At 39.1% G+C, this 18,905-nt stretch overlaps 1 protein-coding gene across 2 annotated transcripts; it reads left to right on the forward strand.

The window, feature by feature from the left end:
• The first annotated feature begins 3,219 nt into the window (after window positions 1–3,219).
• On the forward strand, window positions 3,220–13,032 carry miga2 (mitoguardin 2). Of its 2 annotated transcripts, none has more exons than XM_074618366.1 (16): window positions 3,220–3,294; window positions 4,485–4,763; window positions 4,908–5,118; window positions 5,220–5,335; window positions 5,448–5,568; window positions 6,786–6,913; window positions 7,138–7,255; window positions 8,039–8,172; window positions 8,339–8,451; window positions 8,965–9,037; window positions 9,747–9,833; window positions 9,931–10,029; window positions 11,202–11,336; window positions 11,428–11,481; window positions 11,578–11,694; window positions 12,074–13,032. In XM_074618366.1, exons 2-16 carry the CDS (start codon window positions 4,668–4,670, stop codon window positions 12,272–12,274), a joined length of 1,803 nt encoding a protein of 600 aa, XP_074474467.1. In that variant the 5' UTR covers window positions 3,220–3,294; window positions 4,485–4,667; the 3' UTR covers window positions 12,275–13,032. The 2 variants fall into 2 exon arrangements, with proteins under 2 accessions (XP_074474467.1, XP_074474468.1); XM_074618367.1 differs by having other exon boundaries at window positions 8,066–8,172.
• Window positions 13,033–18,905: the final 5,873 nt, after the last annotated feature.

The following is an 18,905-nucleotide window of genomic DNA, read 5'->3' on the forward strand; positions in this document are numbered from 1 at the left end:
AGGATACGGCTTCCGATCCGAGTTTTTCAGAATAAAAGCGTTATCTTATCGTAGAGGTCAATTTTAGATAAGATTTAGGTCAGGGGGCTGCAACCTGCGGCTCTGGAGCATGTGATTTCGAGAATAAAGTCATAATATTAGGAGAATAAAGTCATAGTTTTACGAGAAGAAAGGCGTAATATTATGATAATAAAGTCATAATATTATAAAGTAGTAATTTTACATGTTATTTTCTTTTATTCTCGTAAAGTTATGACTTTATTCCCACTAATATTAAATTTTTTTATCTCGTAAAGTTATGACTTTATTCTCATAATATTAAAAAAAAATCTTGTAAAGTGATGACTTTATTCTCGTAATATTCTGACTTTATTCTGGAAATCTCAGATGTTTTTTCCCTCAATGTGGCCCTAATACTCCATAGTACATTTGTATCTTGGCCCTCACGGCATTAGACTTACAGTATATACTATATACTTAGATTATAAACTGTGTGTAAGCTGTATAATGTTTTGCAGCTCCAGACATTTTTTATTTTTTTTATAGTAAAGGTCGCTGACCCCTGATTTGGGGGAACCAAATTATGGAGTAGCTTTTCACATCTATCAATATACTGTTCATCTGTCAAATGTTTCAAAAGTTGCTTAAAGGGTCATTTAATTGCTGTTTTGTAATTGCTTTTCCCCCATGTTTGTCCATATATCTGTTTTTATGTTTTATTTTTTTTCCCACTCACAATGTTGTTTGGTTACGATTACCCAGAAGTCATTATAGATATTTAAATCAATATCCTCTTCACAAACACTAACCATACACTTCCACGCAACACACACACACGCACGCACGCACGCACGCACGCACGCACGCACGCACGCACGCACGCACGCACGCACGCACGCACACACACACACACACACACACACACACACACACACTTATCTTTTTTGATATATTTACTGTATTGTTATTGTTGTTATTATATATATCTTGTCCTAATTGTTTTGTTATCACTATTATGTAGTCATATTAATCTTGTCTCTAGGTGGAGGCTTCAGATAAGCCCAATGGGTGTTTTGCCTCTTCCTGCACTGTATATTATTCATTTATTTTTTTGTTATGTTGTATCGTCTTAAATTGTGCAAAACAAATCAACAAATAAACAAATCTGAACACAAACAACACAAAATAAAAAAAGCAGATATACATTTACGCAAAAACCTTTTCAAATCATAGCGTACAGTACGTTACAATAGGATTTGAGAACTACTGAGAGATATGTCAACATACTTCTTTTCTTATAAGCCCATTATGTGCTTTTCGCGCTTTTATTCTGAAGGGTAGATGACCAAAACCGGAACTCACCTTTGGCAACTGTGTAATGCTGCCTTCAGGTCCACTCGGAAATTCTACCTTTCCACACTTAAAAACTAATAAACTAATAAAAACCGTTATTTCGCGATACTTAACGAAGGCTGAGCTTAAGCGCCTTTGTTTGCTTTGCATATACAAACATTATTATAGCAAAAGTGAGTCTCTGTGCCAGACACATTTGTATTAATATTAGCTAAATACTGGTCAAAATGTTATTTCCCAGCCAACATAGTTATGTGGACCCCACATGGGTTATGCTGGGGGTACCTGGGTACCAAGTGGGTATGGGGCCCAAAATGGGCATCTTATCTGGGGCCCACTTGGATCAACTAAGTAGGTCCCACATGGGCTCCCCATTTGGGCTACCCATGTGGGTTCTAGGTGGGTCACTACTGGGAAATTAGTGCATGTGCTCAGAATGGGCAACACAAATGGCGCCCACTTGGGTCAACTAAGTTGGTCCCACATGGGCTCCCCATGCGGGCTACCCGTGTGGGTCCTATTTGGGTCACAACTGGGAAATTAGTGCTTGGGGCTAACATGGGACAAACTGTGGACAAACCCACTTACAACCTATATTTCAGGCCATGTAGTCCCCATGTAGTTCCCACATAGAACTTAAACCTGGGGCTGAGATGGGTTTTGGTTTATGTTGCCCAGATTGGGCCCATATAACACCCAGTGTACTCCTGCATGAAACCCACAAGGGCAATTGGCATGGGGCCATTATGGAACCCATGGATAATCCGATATAGGGCCCATTTTTCAGCCCATTTACTACCCACATGGGCCCCACATACAAATGTTGGCTGGTTGCCAAAAGTAAGTAAAGGAAAAGACAGCAAATTGTACCTCCTCACAGTATGTAACACCACATCATAGATATTTATGTTATATATGTGTATGTCTGACAGATATTGATAATTGAATGGATCATTTTTTGCATGTGACGGCTCAGGCGATGAAAGAATGTTTAGAAGTTGTGACGAGGACGACGATTTCACTGAGAGACAACTCATCAGTTTTAGATAGATACATTGACTTTATTGATCCCCAAAGGGGAAATTGTGGTCTTAAAGCAGCAATTTACATAGATCACAAAAAATGTACATCATTTTTCAGCCCATTTACTACCCACATGGGCCCCACACACAAATGTTGGCTGAGAATTTATGTCCAGGAGCAAAAGTACCTAGAAAAGAACCTGCCTTAATTTGTTAGGCTCTTAGGCATGTAATTACAATTTATCAGTTTTATATGTTATATGTCTATCATGTTATTTTAATGACATTAAACAGCAGAGACTCCGGCCTTGGAGACCAAAGCCACGGTCTCCGCCGCGTCCTCCGACCGCAGCCAACACTGTTTAACAGACGGGCTTCACTAGATAAAACTTTGTGGTTTTGGTGCTTCCGTGTAGTTTGTGTTGGAATCTGAGTCTGAACAGCGTAGCCACACGCGAACGCGCATGGGACACCGACCCGGATTGATTTATTCGTGTAAGAAGTTACAAACAGTCCCTTTAATTGATTTCCAATAATAAATATATACATCAATTGCATAAAGCAGCATATTTGTCCACTCCCATGTTGATAAGAGTATGAAATACTTGTCAAATCTTTAAGGTTTCACTTTTCACCTTTCACAAATAAAAAACTTCCAAAAAAAGTTTTTACCTTTCAGATTTTTTCTACATTCACGAATGATGCTCTTTGATCTACGACCTGATTGGATAGTAAAATAATTAGCCCCTCCCACACTCCCATCCGATTGGTCAAGACAAAAATCCAACCTCTGTACTCCTCGTTCTCATTGGCTGGATGGTCTTGCTTTCTCTAAAGCCCCGCCCCTTTAGCACAAAGCTAGTGTGAGTCTCTCACTGTGACACAGGAATGTCCTTCTCTGGCTGCTCGGATGCTCACGGTAACGTACCTACGAGAGGGATTATCTTATTAGTTGTGCAGCTGGGACTCTCTAGAGAGCTGAAGAGCTCTGAGGTGTCAGTTCAAAGCCCCTACAGCTGGTGTCTTCTTAACCGGATGATGCTTTGATGTGTAAAGTGACAGATGAGGCTGAGCTAGGCTAGCTAAGCTAACATTAGCATGCTTGCTTGTGAGAGCTGTTACCTGCTTGCTTGTGCTGATTTTTGGCCTTTCATTAACAATGTTTATTAAAGCAAAGCTCAGACTTGCTGTGTATTTTATTTAAACATTTAAAAAGAAAGTGGCTGCAGTGTTTATTCCTGGTCTCAGCTGCTGACTGCATAGCTTGCTATTCACCTCATAAAGTCTCTTTCAAGCTAGCAACATCTCCATTATGAATCATTTGTCCTGTCTGGACATGATTGTTTACTTTGTGTATCCATGGTTTATTGTATTGTCCAAAGAGAGAGAGAGAGCGAAGGGGTAGCCAGTCCCTCATGTGTAAGCCTGGTGTCTGGTGTTTGTCATGTACAGTATGTGTGGGGAAGGCTGGTCAACTGGCTGCATACCAGACAGTGTAGATAGGTAAGTAGCAGGCAGAAGGATTCAAGATTCAAGATTCAAGATGCAAGATGCAAGATGTTTATTGTCACATCGGTTATACAGGTACAAACGTGTGAAATACTTTTTGCTGGGAAACTCCATTAAAATAATAAGTTATATTACATTTACATTACAATTATAAAAGGAAATAGTTTGTACAAGGGCATATTAAGAACATATACATTAAGAACATATGCAGTATAAGATATATTTTTGTGTGACAAGGTGTCGTATGAATTACCTATTTAAAAGTCTGATGGCCTGGGGGGAAAAACTGTTCCTCAGTCTGCTGGTGAGAGTTCTGAGGGTCCTGTATCTTCTACCAGAGGGCAGGAGGGAGAACAGACTGTTGTGGGGGTGTGTGTTGTTGCTCTGCTGCTGAACAGTTAATGCAAGCTTGATTTCCCCCAGCTTAAACCATGGACCCTTTGCAAGTTCATTCTGTGTCTCGGGAGTTTTGTGCCAACAGCACTGTTGCAGTGATACAGTAACTGTGTCTATGATTGCCATGAGCCTGTGCAACGTAATGTAGCTCTAAAGAAGGAGGCTGCCACACTCAGATCATTTCTCATGTCTTATCTATTATAGGGTAATACATCCACAATCAGACATTTGGACAACTGTGGACTACAAGCTCAGGAGTGGATGACGACATTCGGTTCATCGGCAAGCCCTGAGCTGGCTGATCTCAGAGCAGAGACGAGACCTCGTTCAGGGCGAATGTGAAGGAGCCTTGGAGAGCTGCGGCCTGAAGGCATTTCAATTTCTGAGATGTCACTCAAACGAGCAGACGGGATGTCCCTCGCCCAGGCTCTGGCCATGACTGTAGCAGAGATACCAGTGTTTCTCTATTCCACATTTGGGCAGGTAAGTCGCTTTGCATATACAGTTAAGTTTTGCATCTATAAACACAAGCACTATTCACTATCCTTGTTCAATAAAAAAAAGAATGGCTAAATGAATGTTTAGTAGTGCCCATTATGTTGACAGCTTTTCCTCTCCTGCTTTCAGTCCATATTTTCGCAGCTAAAGCTTACCCCAAGCTTGAAGAAGGTGCTGTTTGCCACAGCACTGGGCAGTGTAGCTCTGGCTCTCACTGCCCATCAGCTGAAAAGGCGGGGGAGAAAAAGGAAGCAGGTGACACAAGGGAAGGAGGGCCAGAAGACAGTGGGAATACCTGAGGCACTGATGAAGACGGGAAGACCCTCGTCATTAAAGAGAGGTGTGCATTGGAGGAGAAGTCACATTGGAAATTTTGAAATGATCATTTTACTTTGTGGTTGCTGGTTTATCAACGTCTAAAGAATGTTTTTCTCTCCACAGGCCAGTTTCCTGGCCGACAGATGATGAGTCCCAGCACTCGGAGCAATGACACCCTGAGTGGAATTTCTTCCCTGGCCCCCAGTAAACACTCGAGTTCCTCACACAGCCTGGCATCTGTTAGTTTTACAATTTATAAACTGCTTCAATGTCATTTTTGCCTACCATTTTCTTTATTCCATATTCCCTAATGTGTCGTTATGTGTGTGTGTGTGTGTGTTTCTGGCATAGATGCGGGTCCCAAGCTCTCCAAATCAGTCCGCCAATCCATCCACCCCCTGGGAAGCAGAGCCTGTGGTGGAAGAGTCAGGGGCAATAGAAGATGCAAATGCAGAGAATCTCTATATAATGGGTACTATTACTACTAATGCACAAGCTGTATGTCAAATGTGGTGACATTTTTTTGTTGTGTTACCTGAGATATAGTGTGAGGGACAGAGAGATAACCTCCTCCTTAGTATTTGTTAAATACTTTTCAGGAGAAGTAGATCGATTAATCGGTTTGCAAGATTAATCTGCGCCGGTGGGACATTTTACAAACTATCTTTATCGGTGGAACTAAGCTCCGATTGTGACCTCCACCAGTCACGTGGGGATGTACATCACAGTTTTGCATGGAGGCTTCAGACACAAAGTCATGGTACAGGGGGAGATAAAACATTATCTCTTGAATATACAATGTAACACAAGCAGCTCTTTGTCCCAGATACAAGACAGGCAGACAGGGAGGAAAATGAATCATTCACTGTCACTTTAACTTACTTACCAATTTGGTGTTCTCTCTTCCAAATAATCCAGCCAAGGATCCTCCTTACCCCGGGAATATGTACAAACATTAATGAGTTAATAGTAAGAGTGGCGTTTAACAATGTAACAGGACGCTAAACACAAGTTAACCTGGCCAGTCATAAACCACAGAACAGCGCATCTGCCATTGTAAATAAATAGAACATATTCCAACGATGTAATCCATCAAATCACACTTCAGGACGTTCTCTTGCTAATGATTCAATTCAGAGTGACAAAAAAAATCTAATTTATTAAAACAGGGCATGCAAAAGTAGCCGACTAGGCTGCTGCAAGAGTAAAGAAGATATCGGCCGATTAATCGGCTATCAGCTTTTTCCTGCTCCAAACTATCGTTATTATATCGGCCTCTACTTTTTAGTCAGTAATAACAGTTGAATGTGAAACAAAATCATCTGTTTGGTGACTTCTGTAAAAAACAAATGCTGCATTGGCAGAATGAGAAAATCTAGGATATAATCAGCTAAATGTTGGACTCTTGGACCCAGAGTGCTGTTTGGTATTTGGATTACCCTGCATGTACTATTTGAATTCTCTGGTTTTATGTTCTTAATTTTAGAACTGTGCAGACTAAATCCAATTAAACCTGCTTTTAGAAATATCTTTGATAAAGAAGGAATTGTCCCAGGGCTGAAACCAGTAAGATAATAACGACAAACTCTGCAGCTCGGTGCCACTTGTAGTCCCTTTTAGCGCAAAGTTTTGATTTTGCAGCCCACAATTAAACAGTTATGTGACGTCTTATCGCTCTTTTCCTGCTAGGGATGGAGCTGTTTGAGGAAGCTCTACGAAAGTGGGAACAGGCCCTGAACATTCGCCATCACCCCAGCTCGACCTCCAGCAACAACAGCCTCGCTCTGCAGGGGGCAGCGTGCGGAGACTTTCCTTTGGTAACCATCAAACAATAACTACTAATACAGACTGCATGAAAATCTTGTACATGGTTGGATTACTTTCCAGTTTGGTACGATATTATATTTTATGGTGCAGTTTGGATTTCACCTACTGTACTTGTGATGTTGTAGTTCCATCGATCCTGGACAAAAGCTTTTTATTATATACTGAAAAAGTAAATTTGGACCTGTTTTATGCTTTTTTTTCCTCTTCATTACAGGGTGAAACCCGTAATCAAGTGTTTGCTGAGAAGTTGGAGACACTACTGCATAGGGCGTACCACCTACAAGAGGACTTTGGCAGCAGTATCCCGACAGACAGCGTGCTGGCAGATTTTGGTGAGAGTCATGATGAGCTTATGTTTGACCTTAAAAGACAGCAGGAATGTTATTAATCAAGGAGAACACATCTGGATTACAGACTCGAGTTTGAAGAAGAACGAGAGTGCTGCGCTGCCAAAAATAATTTAGGGTTCATTATTGACGTAGGATTGATACTGTCTTGGTGTGTATCGGTAGTAGTAATACAGTTTCAGTTTTTTTACAGTGGGGGCACAGCTTTTATATTTTTGTTAAAGCTGCAGTCGGTAACTTTGAGCAAATATGATATAAAGTTGTTTTTTATAAAACTGTCACTATATTCTGACAGTAATGCGTGAGACAGGTAATCTGTGAAAAAATCATGTTCCTCTGTTTCCTCCTGTGCTGCTAATGGCATTTTCAAGATTTCAGCATGCGAGGAGTCTCTAAATCAGCTGTCAATCACTGCTTGCAAAACGCGCGAACTCCGCTCAAACACTCAAACTAGGCGACGCTAATCAAATATGAATCACCATTTGATCAGAGTTTGCAAGTTTCGCAAGCAGTGATTGACAGCTGCCTTAGAGACTGCTCGGCTCTGATTGGTTGTTTTCCTTCGGGCACGGTGAAATCATGCAAATACCATTAGGAGCACTGGAGGACACAGAGGCACATGATTTTTTTTTATTTTTATATAACAGATTATCAGTCTCATGTACTACTGTCAGGATATAGTGACCGTTATATAGAAAAATACTTATTGGCTCAAAGTTACCAATTGCATCTTTAAGTACATTTGTGTTTTGATTCTTGCCCTGTCAGTCAGAGTTTGTGGTGTTCCTTTGGCAGAGAGTGAAGGAACTCTTATCTTGCCTCAAGTGGAGAGTTACCACAGACTGCAAGATGATGATGCGACTACTGTTACCTCCGACGACTCCTTCTTCTCGGCTGCAGAGGTTCGTTCCCTTCCTCTGCTCTCTAAAGACTGAAGAATACATTATGGCAGTCACTGATTTACCCAATTATTTGTATCAAGTACACATACTAGAACACTTCACATGCTTTTTCTATATAAAACATACGTGGACTGAACACTGAGGTTTGTGTGTTTTATCCGTGCAGCTGTTTGATGCCATGTCTCTAGAAGACGGATACCAGCCGCTTAAGCCAGCAGCTCTCTATGAAGAAGCCTTGGCTCTGGTCCGGGAGGGCAAAGTGTCCTATAGGTCCCTGAGGTAAGAGTGAAGTGTAACATCTGCACTAATTCATATTTCTATACTAACAGTGGATTAAATAATTATTTGTAATGTCAAAGGAGTCGTTCGTAGTGGCGAACCAAGACTCTGCAATTACCCTCAGCTCTATGGAGCGTTTTGGTTCCCCCCTCACTGCTCTCATCAGCGCCATTCCCAGACATAGCAGGCAGCTGTTTTCAACAAAAAAAGCTCTGGTAAACCTACTGTACACTACTTTACCCAGCACCAAACAGCAGACAGACACAGTTAGCATCCAACTGGTGAACATAGTGGAGCATTGAGCAGCTAAAGAGTGAGGTATCTTTCTCAAGGGAGAGTGAATATTGGACTTAGATTCATCAAGTGGCCAGAAACATGACTCCAAATGAATGCTAATGTTGCTCTGTGTCTGTTGGACGTGTAAATACATAATTGTTTGCTTATATGTTCACCATATCAGATATTATGTCAGTGTTTCGTGGAGCTTCATACCCATCTCTCTGTTTTTACCAGGACTGAATTACTTGAATGTTATGGTGACCAGGACTTCCTTGCCAAGCTTCAATGTGTGAGAACAGCATTCCAGGTCTGTTTCAGCTCTTAAGACTTACCCATGTTACATGGATCATTCTCTTTGTTTGGATGACTGCAATTAATGTGATAATTCCCCCCTTTGTTAAGCCATTTCTTAATGTTCTGAAACCTGCAGAACCTCATCAAAATACTGCTTTGTAGCACTGGTAGTGGTCAAAAGCTCTGCAAGGTAGCTTGTAATGGTAATCATCTTGGTTGTAAAGTAGCAGCATGAGTTAGGTTTAGTCTTAGCAGTCTTTGTAGTTCCTGTAAACATCTTAAGTAGGCTGTGAACACGTGGGAAGGACTTGAGCTAAACTCAACTCTGAAAGCACTCGTAGACCTCACAGTTTTTTCGTGCTTTGTTTGCCGATGACACTTTCAGCAAGGAGGATTAAAAGGGGAGATGTCACGGCTTCATATCACGTCATATCATTGGGGTACAACACAGTCAAATCTGGTCTGTACTTGCCAAAAGGCTCACTAGCTGGCGCACAATCATAGAACCTGACTGTGATTGATTCGTTTCACTGAGGCGTCTGCATGGAGGCTGTCAGTAGCAGCCTACTTTATGTGTGAGAATTACAATTCTGCAATTATTGAAAAGATGTTTACTAAAAGACTATAAACAAATGCTTTCTATTTTAGAAACAAAATTAAAAACAAATTATTATAGACATTACCACAGAAAATAGACCGCTAATGCTTCCCCCCCCCCCCAGCTCCTGTTGCAAGATGAAACTCACCGCACGTTCTTCATGGAGACTGGGAAGCAAATGATTGCAGGGTTAATGGTGAAGGCAAACAAGGTAAAAAAACAAACAATACTCATTTGGATCTTCACTTATCAACTTGTTCTATTTGAACAAGGACATATTTACATTTTGTTTTTTTGCTTTAACGCAGAGTCCCAAAGGCTTTCTGGAGAGCTACGAGGACATGCTGCTTTACACTAAGAGAGAGGAAACGTGGCCCGTCACTAAGATGGAGCTGGAGGGCCGAGGGGTGAGTAATCCTCTCAGCTGTCATGTCGAATTTTCACTTTCTCTTTGCTAACAAACAATACTGCTCTACCTGCAAGCAATTTGTTTATTCAAGGGAAACAGGTTTAGTCACAGCGTGTGTCTCAAGTTGATGTAAACTGGCTAACCAGAATACACTTTAACTGAAGTACAGCCGACAGTCTGGTTACCCTGAACTTTACTCTACTGTGTAAAGCTCATTTTAGAGTCATCCTGTTGGTGGTTGTGTAGCTGGCTCACGATCCGCCTCCATATATATATGTGGCACATCTGGTTACAGTCAGATGCTTTGCAATATGCCTCACATAGGAAATGCAAATAATATGCATTAGATATCATAGGTAAATAAGTTAAAGACGCAAAGTTGTGTGTGTACTTGAGGCCTTGTGAACGTGTCCAATGCATGCTCTTGTGCACGCTAAAATGCTAAGTCATTTCTGGGTTTTAGGACTCATTCCTGTAGCACGCTATTAAACTATAAAAAAAATTTTTTATATAGGCTGGCATTTTTATAAGTTTTGAATTCTTTGATTTTGGTTTTATTTGTCTTTTAATTCTGTTTTGTTATATTGTTTTTATTGTTGAATATCTGCTTCCATTTATACTTTGTATGTTTTCATTCTGTGTACTATTATGCATTTTAATTATTAACTGAAGCACTTTGGAACTGCTGTTTATAAAAATACTATATAGATAAAGGTTATTCTTATAAATATATAACTATATATATAGTAGGGCTGTCCCCAATAAAAAATTTTTTTGGGCTTTGAAGCTTCGGTGAGAAATATTCGAAGGTATTTGAAGCTTTGCGGCGCAGCGCAGCAGCCTGACGTGTTCTTCTGTCTCCATCTGCCCCGTTTCAGTGCTACCGCCACACTACTGTACACACACTCACCTCTACACTCAACAAACAGCGATATCCGTCTGAGAATAACTAACAATAATTAAATGGGATTTATATGTTATTGTTACATACTTGTATAACAAAAAAAACAAAGCATTCGAATACTGATTAGGAGGTCGATTACCATGGCAATAGTCAAAGCTTCGAAGCCTTCGGGTCAGCTCTATTATATAGTATAACTGTTTTTAGAGAAAATGCAAATCACTGTTGTATTCAGCACAGTGGGGGTCCTCATGTCATGATCTCTGCAGGTGGTGTGTATGAACTTTTTCGACATTGTGTTGGACTTCATCCTGATGGACGCGTTTGAAGACCTGGAGGGCCCTCCCTCCTCTGTGGTAGCTGTGTTGAGGAACCGCTGGCTCTCTGACAGCTTTAAAGAGACGGTATACATAAATATATATATATATATGTAATTATGCCATCGATAGGTTAGGTACAAGTTACTCTAATAACAGAGTTGTGTTTTTCTGTTAGGCTCTGGCAACTGCTTGCTGGTCTGTCCTAAAAGCGAAAAGGCGTCTTCTTATGGTGAGTTTAAGCTCATTTAAAGATTGAGAACTTTTTATTGCATCCTTGTTTCTTTGATTTTGATAGCTGACGTTCTCTTACTACTACTCTCCACAGGTTCCTGATGGTTTCATCTCCCACTTCTATGCCATATCAGAGCATGTGAGCCCAGTTTTAGCTTTTGGGTTTCTGGGACCCAGGCAGCACTTAAGTGAAGTGTGCACTATTTTCAAGGTGAGAGCATTCACGACTAAGAAGCTGAGATTTTGACACAATTTTGGAAAGGGAGTTGCTGTTCGTATGGTGGCGTGTAACACTCGTCATGAGGAGGACGATACAGCCTCCAAAACAGTTGTATGATGTCAACGATGATAACCATGATGATGTCATCAGGGTTATCTCTATTTTGGTTTGAGACTTCGAGGACAGAAAGCCTACATTACAAACGGGTGGAGTTTGAAAGGTGTGGGTGTTTATGAGGCAGGAAGCTTCTAATGAAAGATGCTATCCAGTCGTATTATGTGAAGTGTAGGATCTAGAGCTGGAGCAGTGGAGTGTCTCTTTAAAGTTTATGTACAGTATATGTCCTTCATTTCTCTCCTTTCCTCTGCAGCAACAAATCGTGCAGTACCTGAAGGATATGTTCGACCATGACAAGGTCCGCTTCACCTCTGCTCAGTGCTTGGCTGAGGACATCCTGAACCTTTCCCACCGCCGGAGTGAGATTTTACTGGGGTATCTGGGAATTAATAACCTTCTGGAGCTCAACGGTGCCCTGCCCAGAGACACAGAGGGCTCGTCAGGGCCCAACTGAGACGACTAGGGTCACTGAGGGCTTCACTGGGCTTGTACTGTACAGGCCGATGGCTGCGGGCTGACCGGTAGGGATCGGCAAGGACTCGCAGCTCAACACTAATCATGTAACTACATTAAGACGGGGATTGAATCATGCTCCTGTGAACCAGCATCATTCATTCATATGTGTTCATCAAACACAACTTAATTTGAGAGAGGATACATTTTCACCTGATCTACGGTTGGATAATATGATTCCATCTCTCCCTTGTTATCAGCTGCTGTGTTGCGTATCAAGAATGCCTACTGTAGTCATGTAATCTCAGACGTGCGAGGACTCGTCTCTGCCTTGTCTGGTGACATGGATACAATGAAGACCGAGCCTTCTACACTTTACATTACGCCACATGGGTCGAGTCTCTTCCGAGAATCAGTGGTTGCGTTGTGTAACCTTCCATTCATCTGACTTGTGACGATCATAGTCTTCATTATTATGTGAAAAGAAAGTCTGTCGACCTATGTGCGGTTTGTATGTTTTATATTAAAGGGGGAAGGATATTTGTTTAAAAAATTCCTGACAGGCTTGTGATGAAGGGCGTAATGGATTCGTCTCCTCACCGATTGTTCTTGAATCTATTTGATATTTATGATATCTAATCCAATTTGGTTTAATTGAGCAGGCTAAGATGTCACATATCCAAGAGACTGTGTTAAATGCAAAAATGACATCATGTCAAATTAGTGAAGGGTGTTAACATGTTCCTCATATAAGTAGAAGTTGAATTATTCCAAAGCGTTATTTTGACCCACAGTCAAAGTGGACATAGCGGTGATCCAGCTAAGATGCAAATCGTTGTAAAGTTTTACTTTCTCTAAGTCAGTGGTTCCCAACCTGTGGTCCGGGCCCCCCTCAGTGGTGCGCCAGGATTTGTCAGCGCTGATGTTTTCAAAACTAGATTTGCTCATGTAAAACTAAAATCATTGTAACACACTTACTGGGTAATTTATACAAACGTCTGTATATAAAACTACTTAGTAGTCCACATTCTATTTAAACTCCAGATATGTGTACAGTTGCAGATAAAGATCAGGCCAATATTATTAGTATTATACTTGTAGATTCCAGTGGTGGCTGCATAGAATTGTTTCCAATTTGTGTGATCCAAACATTTCCAATAACTCCAATAATAGTGTTGTTAAGTCCAAAAGTCAAAATGAATTGAAAAAAAAAGATGGATGTTATCATTTCCAAAATTCACAACATGTCAAAATATTCTGGTTCAATCAATATTTGTTGGCATTTAGCCTTTCAAAAACAAAAATTTTCACTGCAGTCTAAAAACGATTTGCTCCATTGCTTGCACCATAAATTACATTTATTTAACCACAATAACAAAACATCTATTTTGGCTCTAACACTATTATAGTAAATTAATTAAGTTAAAAAAGTAGGGGGGCTTTAAGGAAAATAGGTTGGGAACCACTGCTCTAAGTCACAATGAGCCCTCCGATTTGATCTGGCAATGCATAACATGAATATTATCAGTTTTAAGTGCCACAAAAAGAAACTTCCCACTACAATAATAGCACAATACCAGGTGTGAAAACATCTGTTTGAATACCATCACACAGACGAGTATCGCCAGAAAGCAAATATCTCGAACAGTGTAATACACCAGTAATCTCAGGGAGTCATAAGCAACATTATGACTTGAAATCAATATTAGGAAATGTATCATTTTGTGTCTAACAAGCTCTGGATTTTTGTTCACAATTAATGTATGTATTAATTGGTGGAGCCACTTGAATTACTTCCAAATATGTGGACCTAAATTGTACAATTTGCTAAGCTTTAATTCCCTGAATGAAAAAATTGTGCCATTTTTTTGGGGGGAAAAGTATCCAAACACAAGTTATATGAAGATATAAATCAATGTTTCCAATGTAAAATTTGGAACAATAGTACTTCCTGATTATGGTTGTTCTCATCTTAAGGTTATTGGATGTAAATGAGTTTAGGGTAAGTGGATATGAGAAAAATCTGCTGTTCTCAGTCTTTTTTTTTTTTTCCACAGAAGACATTTTGACTTGTCAAAGTAGGAAAAATGTGTAACATTTTGGGGGATTTATTGGCAGAAGTGATATATATTAATAAGTATGTTTTCTTTAGTGCAGTGGTTCCCAATCTGGGGTCCCGGGTGCCAAAGATCAGAGGGGGTGCTCCAGGATTTGTCTGCTCTGAGGTTGTCAAAATTAGATGTGCTTATGTATAACTAAAATCATAATGACACACTTACTGGATAATTTATACAAAAGTCTGTAAATAAAACTATTTAAAACTATTTTTTGCTACTTAGTAGCAAAATCTAACGAAATATTCTGCTTCAATCCATATTTGTTGCCGTAAAGCCTTTCAAAAATAACATTTCCACCGCGGTTAAAAACGATTTGCTCTCCCGCTTGGTGCACACAAAGGGAGGCTCGAACCTGTTTTAAAGGGACGATCTAGCAGCAATCTAACAACACCATAAATTACATTAGTTTAACCACAGTAACAAAAATCTATTTTGGCTCTTACGTTATTATAGTAATTTAATTAAGTTGTTACCAAAAAAAAGATCATATGTATCTGCATTCGCTTGGTGAATCAGTCAAGACGTCATCACTTCATTTATGTTGAGTTATACTTATTAAAGACAGTTGATTTAATTAAAAACCAAACTCATTAAATACACTGAATGACTTTATTCAAATTGACGATTTTGTATGGTGATGACGTCGGTGCGGCTCAGCTTTTCTTAGATACAAGTAGGGGGGGCTTCAAAGAAAATAGGTTGGAACCACTGCTTTAGTGTACAATCACCTGAAAATAACAAATTCTGTGTTTTCGTTACCTTACAATGAGCCGTTTATGTCTACAGTACATACAGTACAGGTCCTCTTCACGGAGCCGGCCGCTATGTTTCTACAGTAGCTCAGAACAGACAAACCAAACACTGGCTCTAGATAGAGACATTTGCATTTTCGTTGTTTCAGTTGGTTGCGATCTGTAACCTCACCGTCAGATGGTGCTAGATTCTACACACTGTACCTTTTTAAAACAGCAACTATTGTATGTCCCAGAAGCAGCTAAATGGAATTCAGCCATCATTCATGTTATTATTTACACCTGTGCTTTTCCTACTGTGACCTGTCAAAATGTCTTCCATGATAAAAGCCTACTGGTGTGTTCACTTCAGGGTACAAAAACACAGTCTCAGTGTTATTGATTAGAAAACACACGTGGATATTTTCCAATCGCTGCACATTTTTAAAATTGACACAACCTCTAAATCAAACAGTGCCATCTACTAGACTTAGTAGGGATGTTGTTTAGTTACTTGAAGACGTGTGATGAAGAAGCGGGCATTGTACAGTCGGACTGGAGTCTACATAAGTGCACTGATGATAACCCCTCTGACTTCTCTTTGTTTTCCCAATACTGTGAACTTGTTGGAGCATAGAGACACTAAAGGGGCACTAAGATGCCAAGTTAAACTGCTTCTGCTGATAAAAGCAGATACGTGTTACGCAGACTGTAGTTTGTGTCTGTCAAAGAAACTGTCAAATCCGAAATTATCTTAATGAAATGTGATGAAAAGATTATTTATTATGAACGGCAGTAGAAGCACAGTTTGTATGCTTACGGTTGCCTGCGTGAATGAGAAAAGGGAAGACATTTCTGTCGAATCATTTTTGGGTTCTTTCAATAGTTTAATCATACAAATTAGTTTGTTTTCCATAATCATATACACGTGTGTGTTTTGTGGTCTTGATAATCCAAATCCTGCTCTTGTTGTTGTTGCAACATGTCTCTGAAATTCAGAGCTCAGAAATGTTACATGTCGCAATACAATGTACCGTTGTGTTCTCCTTAAAAGAGTCAGCCTTGTGGGATTATTTCTGTTTTTTCTGTCTAGCATTTAACTTCCGACTGTAAATAGAGCTTTTACAGAAAAATAATTTCGTTTTGCAAATGTGCAGCTTTGTTTTTAAGCATTTTGCACTTTATCAGAAAAGCAGAAAGATGCAGGAATGTCCAACAACCCTTTGACTGTACAAACATATTGAATTATTTATTGCATCATAGAACTGACATATTATTGATAAAATAGAGCGTAAATGCTGTACAGTAAAGAAACTATCTTTCCCAGAAAACTATATTATTGAAATGGTTTATTCTGGTTACTTTCCAAAGTTTTTGGTTTAGTTTCTCCTTCTTTGAAATTCTCCAATTTTAATTTTTGACTGTGTGGTCCGATCCATTCCCATGTTTCAGTCCTGTTATTGTCGACTATCAAGTATATTTGCAACAGTATAAATCATGCAGGTAAATGCAGTTATGGAAAAGTGCTAATGTTTATTCTTGTGTTCACATAATGGTCTGCTTTTGTCCTGAGAGTAGGTGATCAGAGATGAATCCCTCTGCATGTTAACAGTGTCTGAAATGCATCAATCAGTGTAATCCTGCAACATTTAGACCCAGGCTCGGCCCTATAGGTGTTAGTTTTGAAAATCAAAATTAAAAATATGCTAAAGAAACTAACTTATAATGATTTGAAAGTCAAAATTCAGGCATGGACTCTCCTATTTAGCGTATATTCAATAGATTAGAGAGTTTTTTTGACGATTTCAGATGGCCAAAATGTAGAAAGAATGTTTTTTTTCTTTTTGAAAGTCACTGCTGTACATTACAAGTGTCCTATTCATGCCTTTTGTCTTTTCTATTGTTAAATCACAATGCCAGCACAAACTGTAAATTGATTTTGATTCTCCATATTAAATGTTATTTTTTGTTATTAAACAATATGTTTATTATGCCTTTTCCCAGCTGATGGCGGCTTGTTGTGTTTCGTGTTTTGCCAGGAATCAAACTTTCCTAAAAGTAGGGATCCAATTCTTTCATTCTCGATAACGATAGCGATAGCGATGGTGATACCTGGGCTTTGGGTATCGGCCGATACCGAGTACCGATCCGATACCAGTGTTTAATCAATAAGCTGTATGCCTCACTGTGAGAAAGTGATGTGTAAGACAACATAAAACTTGACTTGAACATTACTTTCCTAACTTTGTAAAACAAAACGTATCAAAATATACAAATTTACTGAATTGTCTTAAAATAATAAATCGTACACCAGCAACTTAGTGAAAAGTCTTCAAAATTACAAGGAATTACAATTAAAGTGTAAACCTTTTTAACGCAGCAACAAATTGGTTGAAACTTAAACAGGAATTAAGATGCCAGTATACAGTATAATGTATATATATAATCATAGAATTGAATTTAATAGATCCAATGCCTCTATTTGAGTCAGTATCAGCCCGATATCCGATCCGGTATGCGTATAGGTGCAACTCTACCTAAAACACAAGATTATTTTGTTATTATTTTGTTACTGTTGTAGGTATTTAAAAAAAATACTAAGAAGCATGCTTAATTAAAAAGATCAAAGTATGAATAAGTGAGAGAAACGGATGGCCTTTTGATGGCTGAATTATTACTGTAAATATCAGAAGGTAGAGCATCAGCATCTTGCATCGCCCTAAAGGGGTTTATTCCAAAACAATGACCGGCTAGCTGTACATTATCACATTTATTACACAGCTACTTACTTAAGAAATCAATAATTTAACACAAAAATGGTCTGCCAGAGTCCGACATCAGATCTGCACCCAAAGCAACAGTCTGCTTTACATAGCAAAGGTGTGCAATAAAGAAATAACAGACCGTAGAACGCAGTGATTGACCAATCAGAATCGAGTATTCAACAAAGCCGTATAATAAATAGAATGATGATTGATACAAAGATCCCAGTTCCCTATACTGTGGGGATTAACAACAATGTTATTCTGAGTATACAAATCTGTCTTCAAACAAAGAGGAGAAATGTGGCCACTTGTGTTTTTCTGTTGCAAACTTTACGTTGGCTGCAACGGTATATGAAGCGTGACGTTTGATGCAGGATTTTCATTAATTATTGTGCTTTTTAAACTTATTTAGGCCTTGGTAAAGTAAGTAAAGTCAGCTGGAGAGATGCAAGAGAGAAAGCTCTCTGTGATTCATTATCAGGCCAGTGGAGGGTGCACAACTCTTTACTGTGATTGTGCTGAACAACTTTAGAAACCTTGTTATGTCTTCTTATCTCAGTCTTAGCTACAGTAGTCTACATCACAGGCTTTTCCTCTACTTTATTCATAGACGTTTTTATTTTATTCTTGTTTTGTAGTTGGTCACTAGTGCTTTATATATATATATATATACAAAAATATATATACACCTATTTTTCTACTAAATGTGTACATAAAAGGCCTGTCTATTCTAGGAAAGGCTATTTACTTGTTTTGAGATATTGACGGTTGCACAATATTTGTTTTAGGGTGGCTTTTCCCAACATGAAAAGACACCTAACATAGGGTATGATTAGTGTTGTTTGCTTTGCAGGTGAAGTACACCTTGCTAAAACAAATAACAACTTTTTGTTATTTAACCAATCCTCATTGATATAAATGGTGTAAACTAAATAAAAGAAACACAGGTCAATTTATAAAAAGTTGGTCAAAACAGGCATTTTGAATTTAATAAAAAAAAATAAAAAGGATGTTTTTTT

The sequence above is a fragment of the Sebastes fasciatus genome, chromosome 19 (assembly GCF_043250625.1).
Source record: "Sebastes fasciatus isolate fSebFas1 chromosome 19, fSebFas1.pri, whole genome shotgun sequence".
Taxonomy (NCBI): Eukaryota; Metazoa; Chordata; class Actinopteri; order Perciformes; family Sebastidae; genus Sebastes; species Sebastes fasciatus.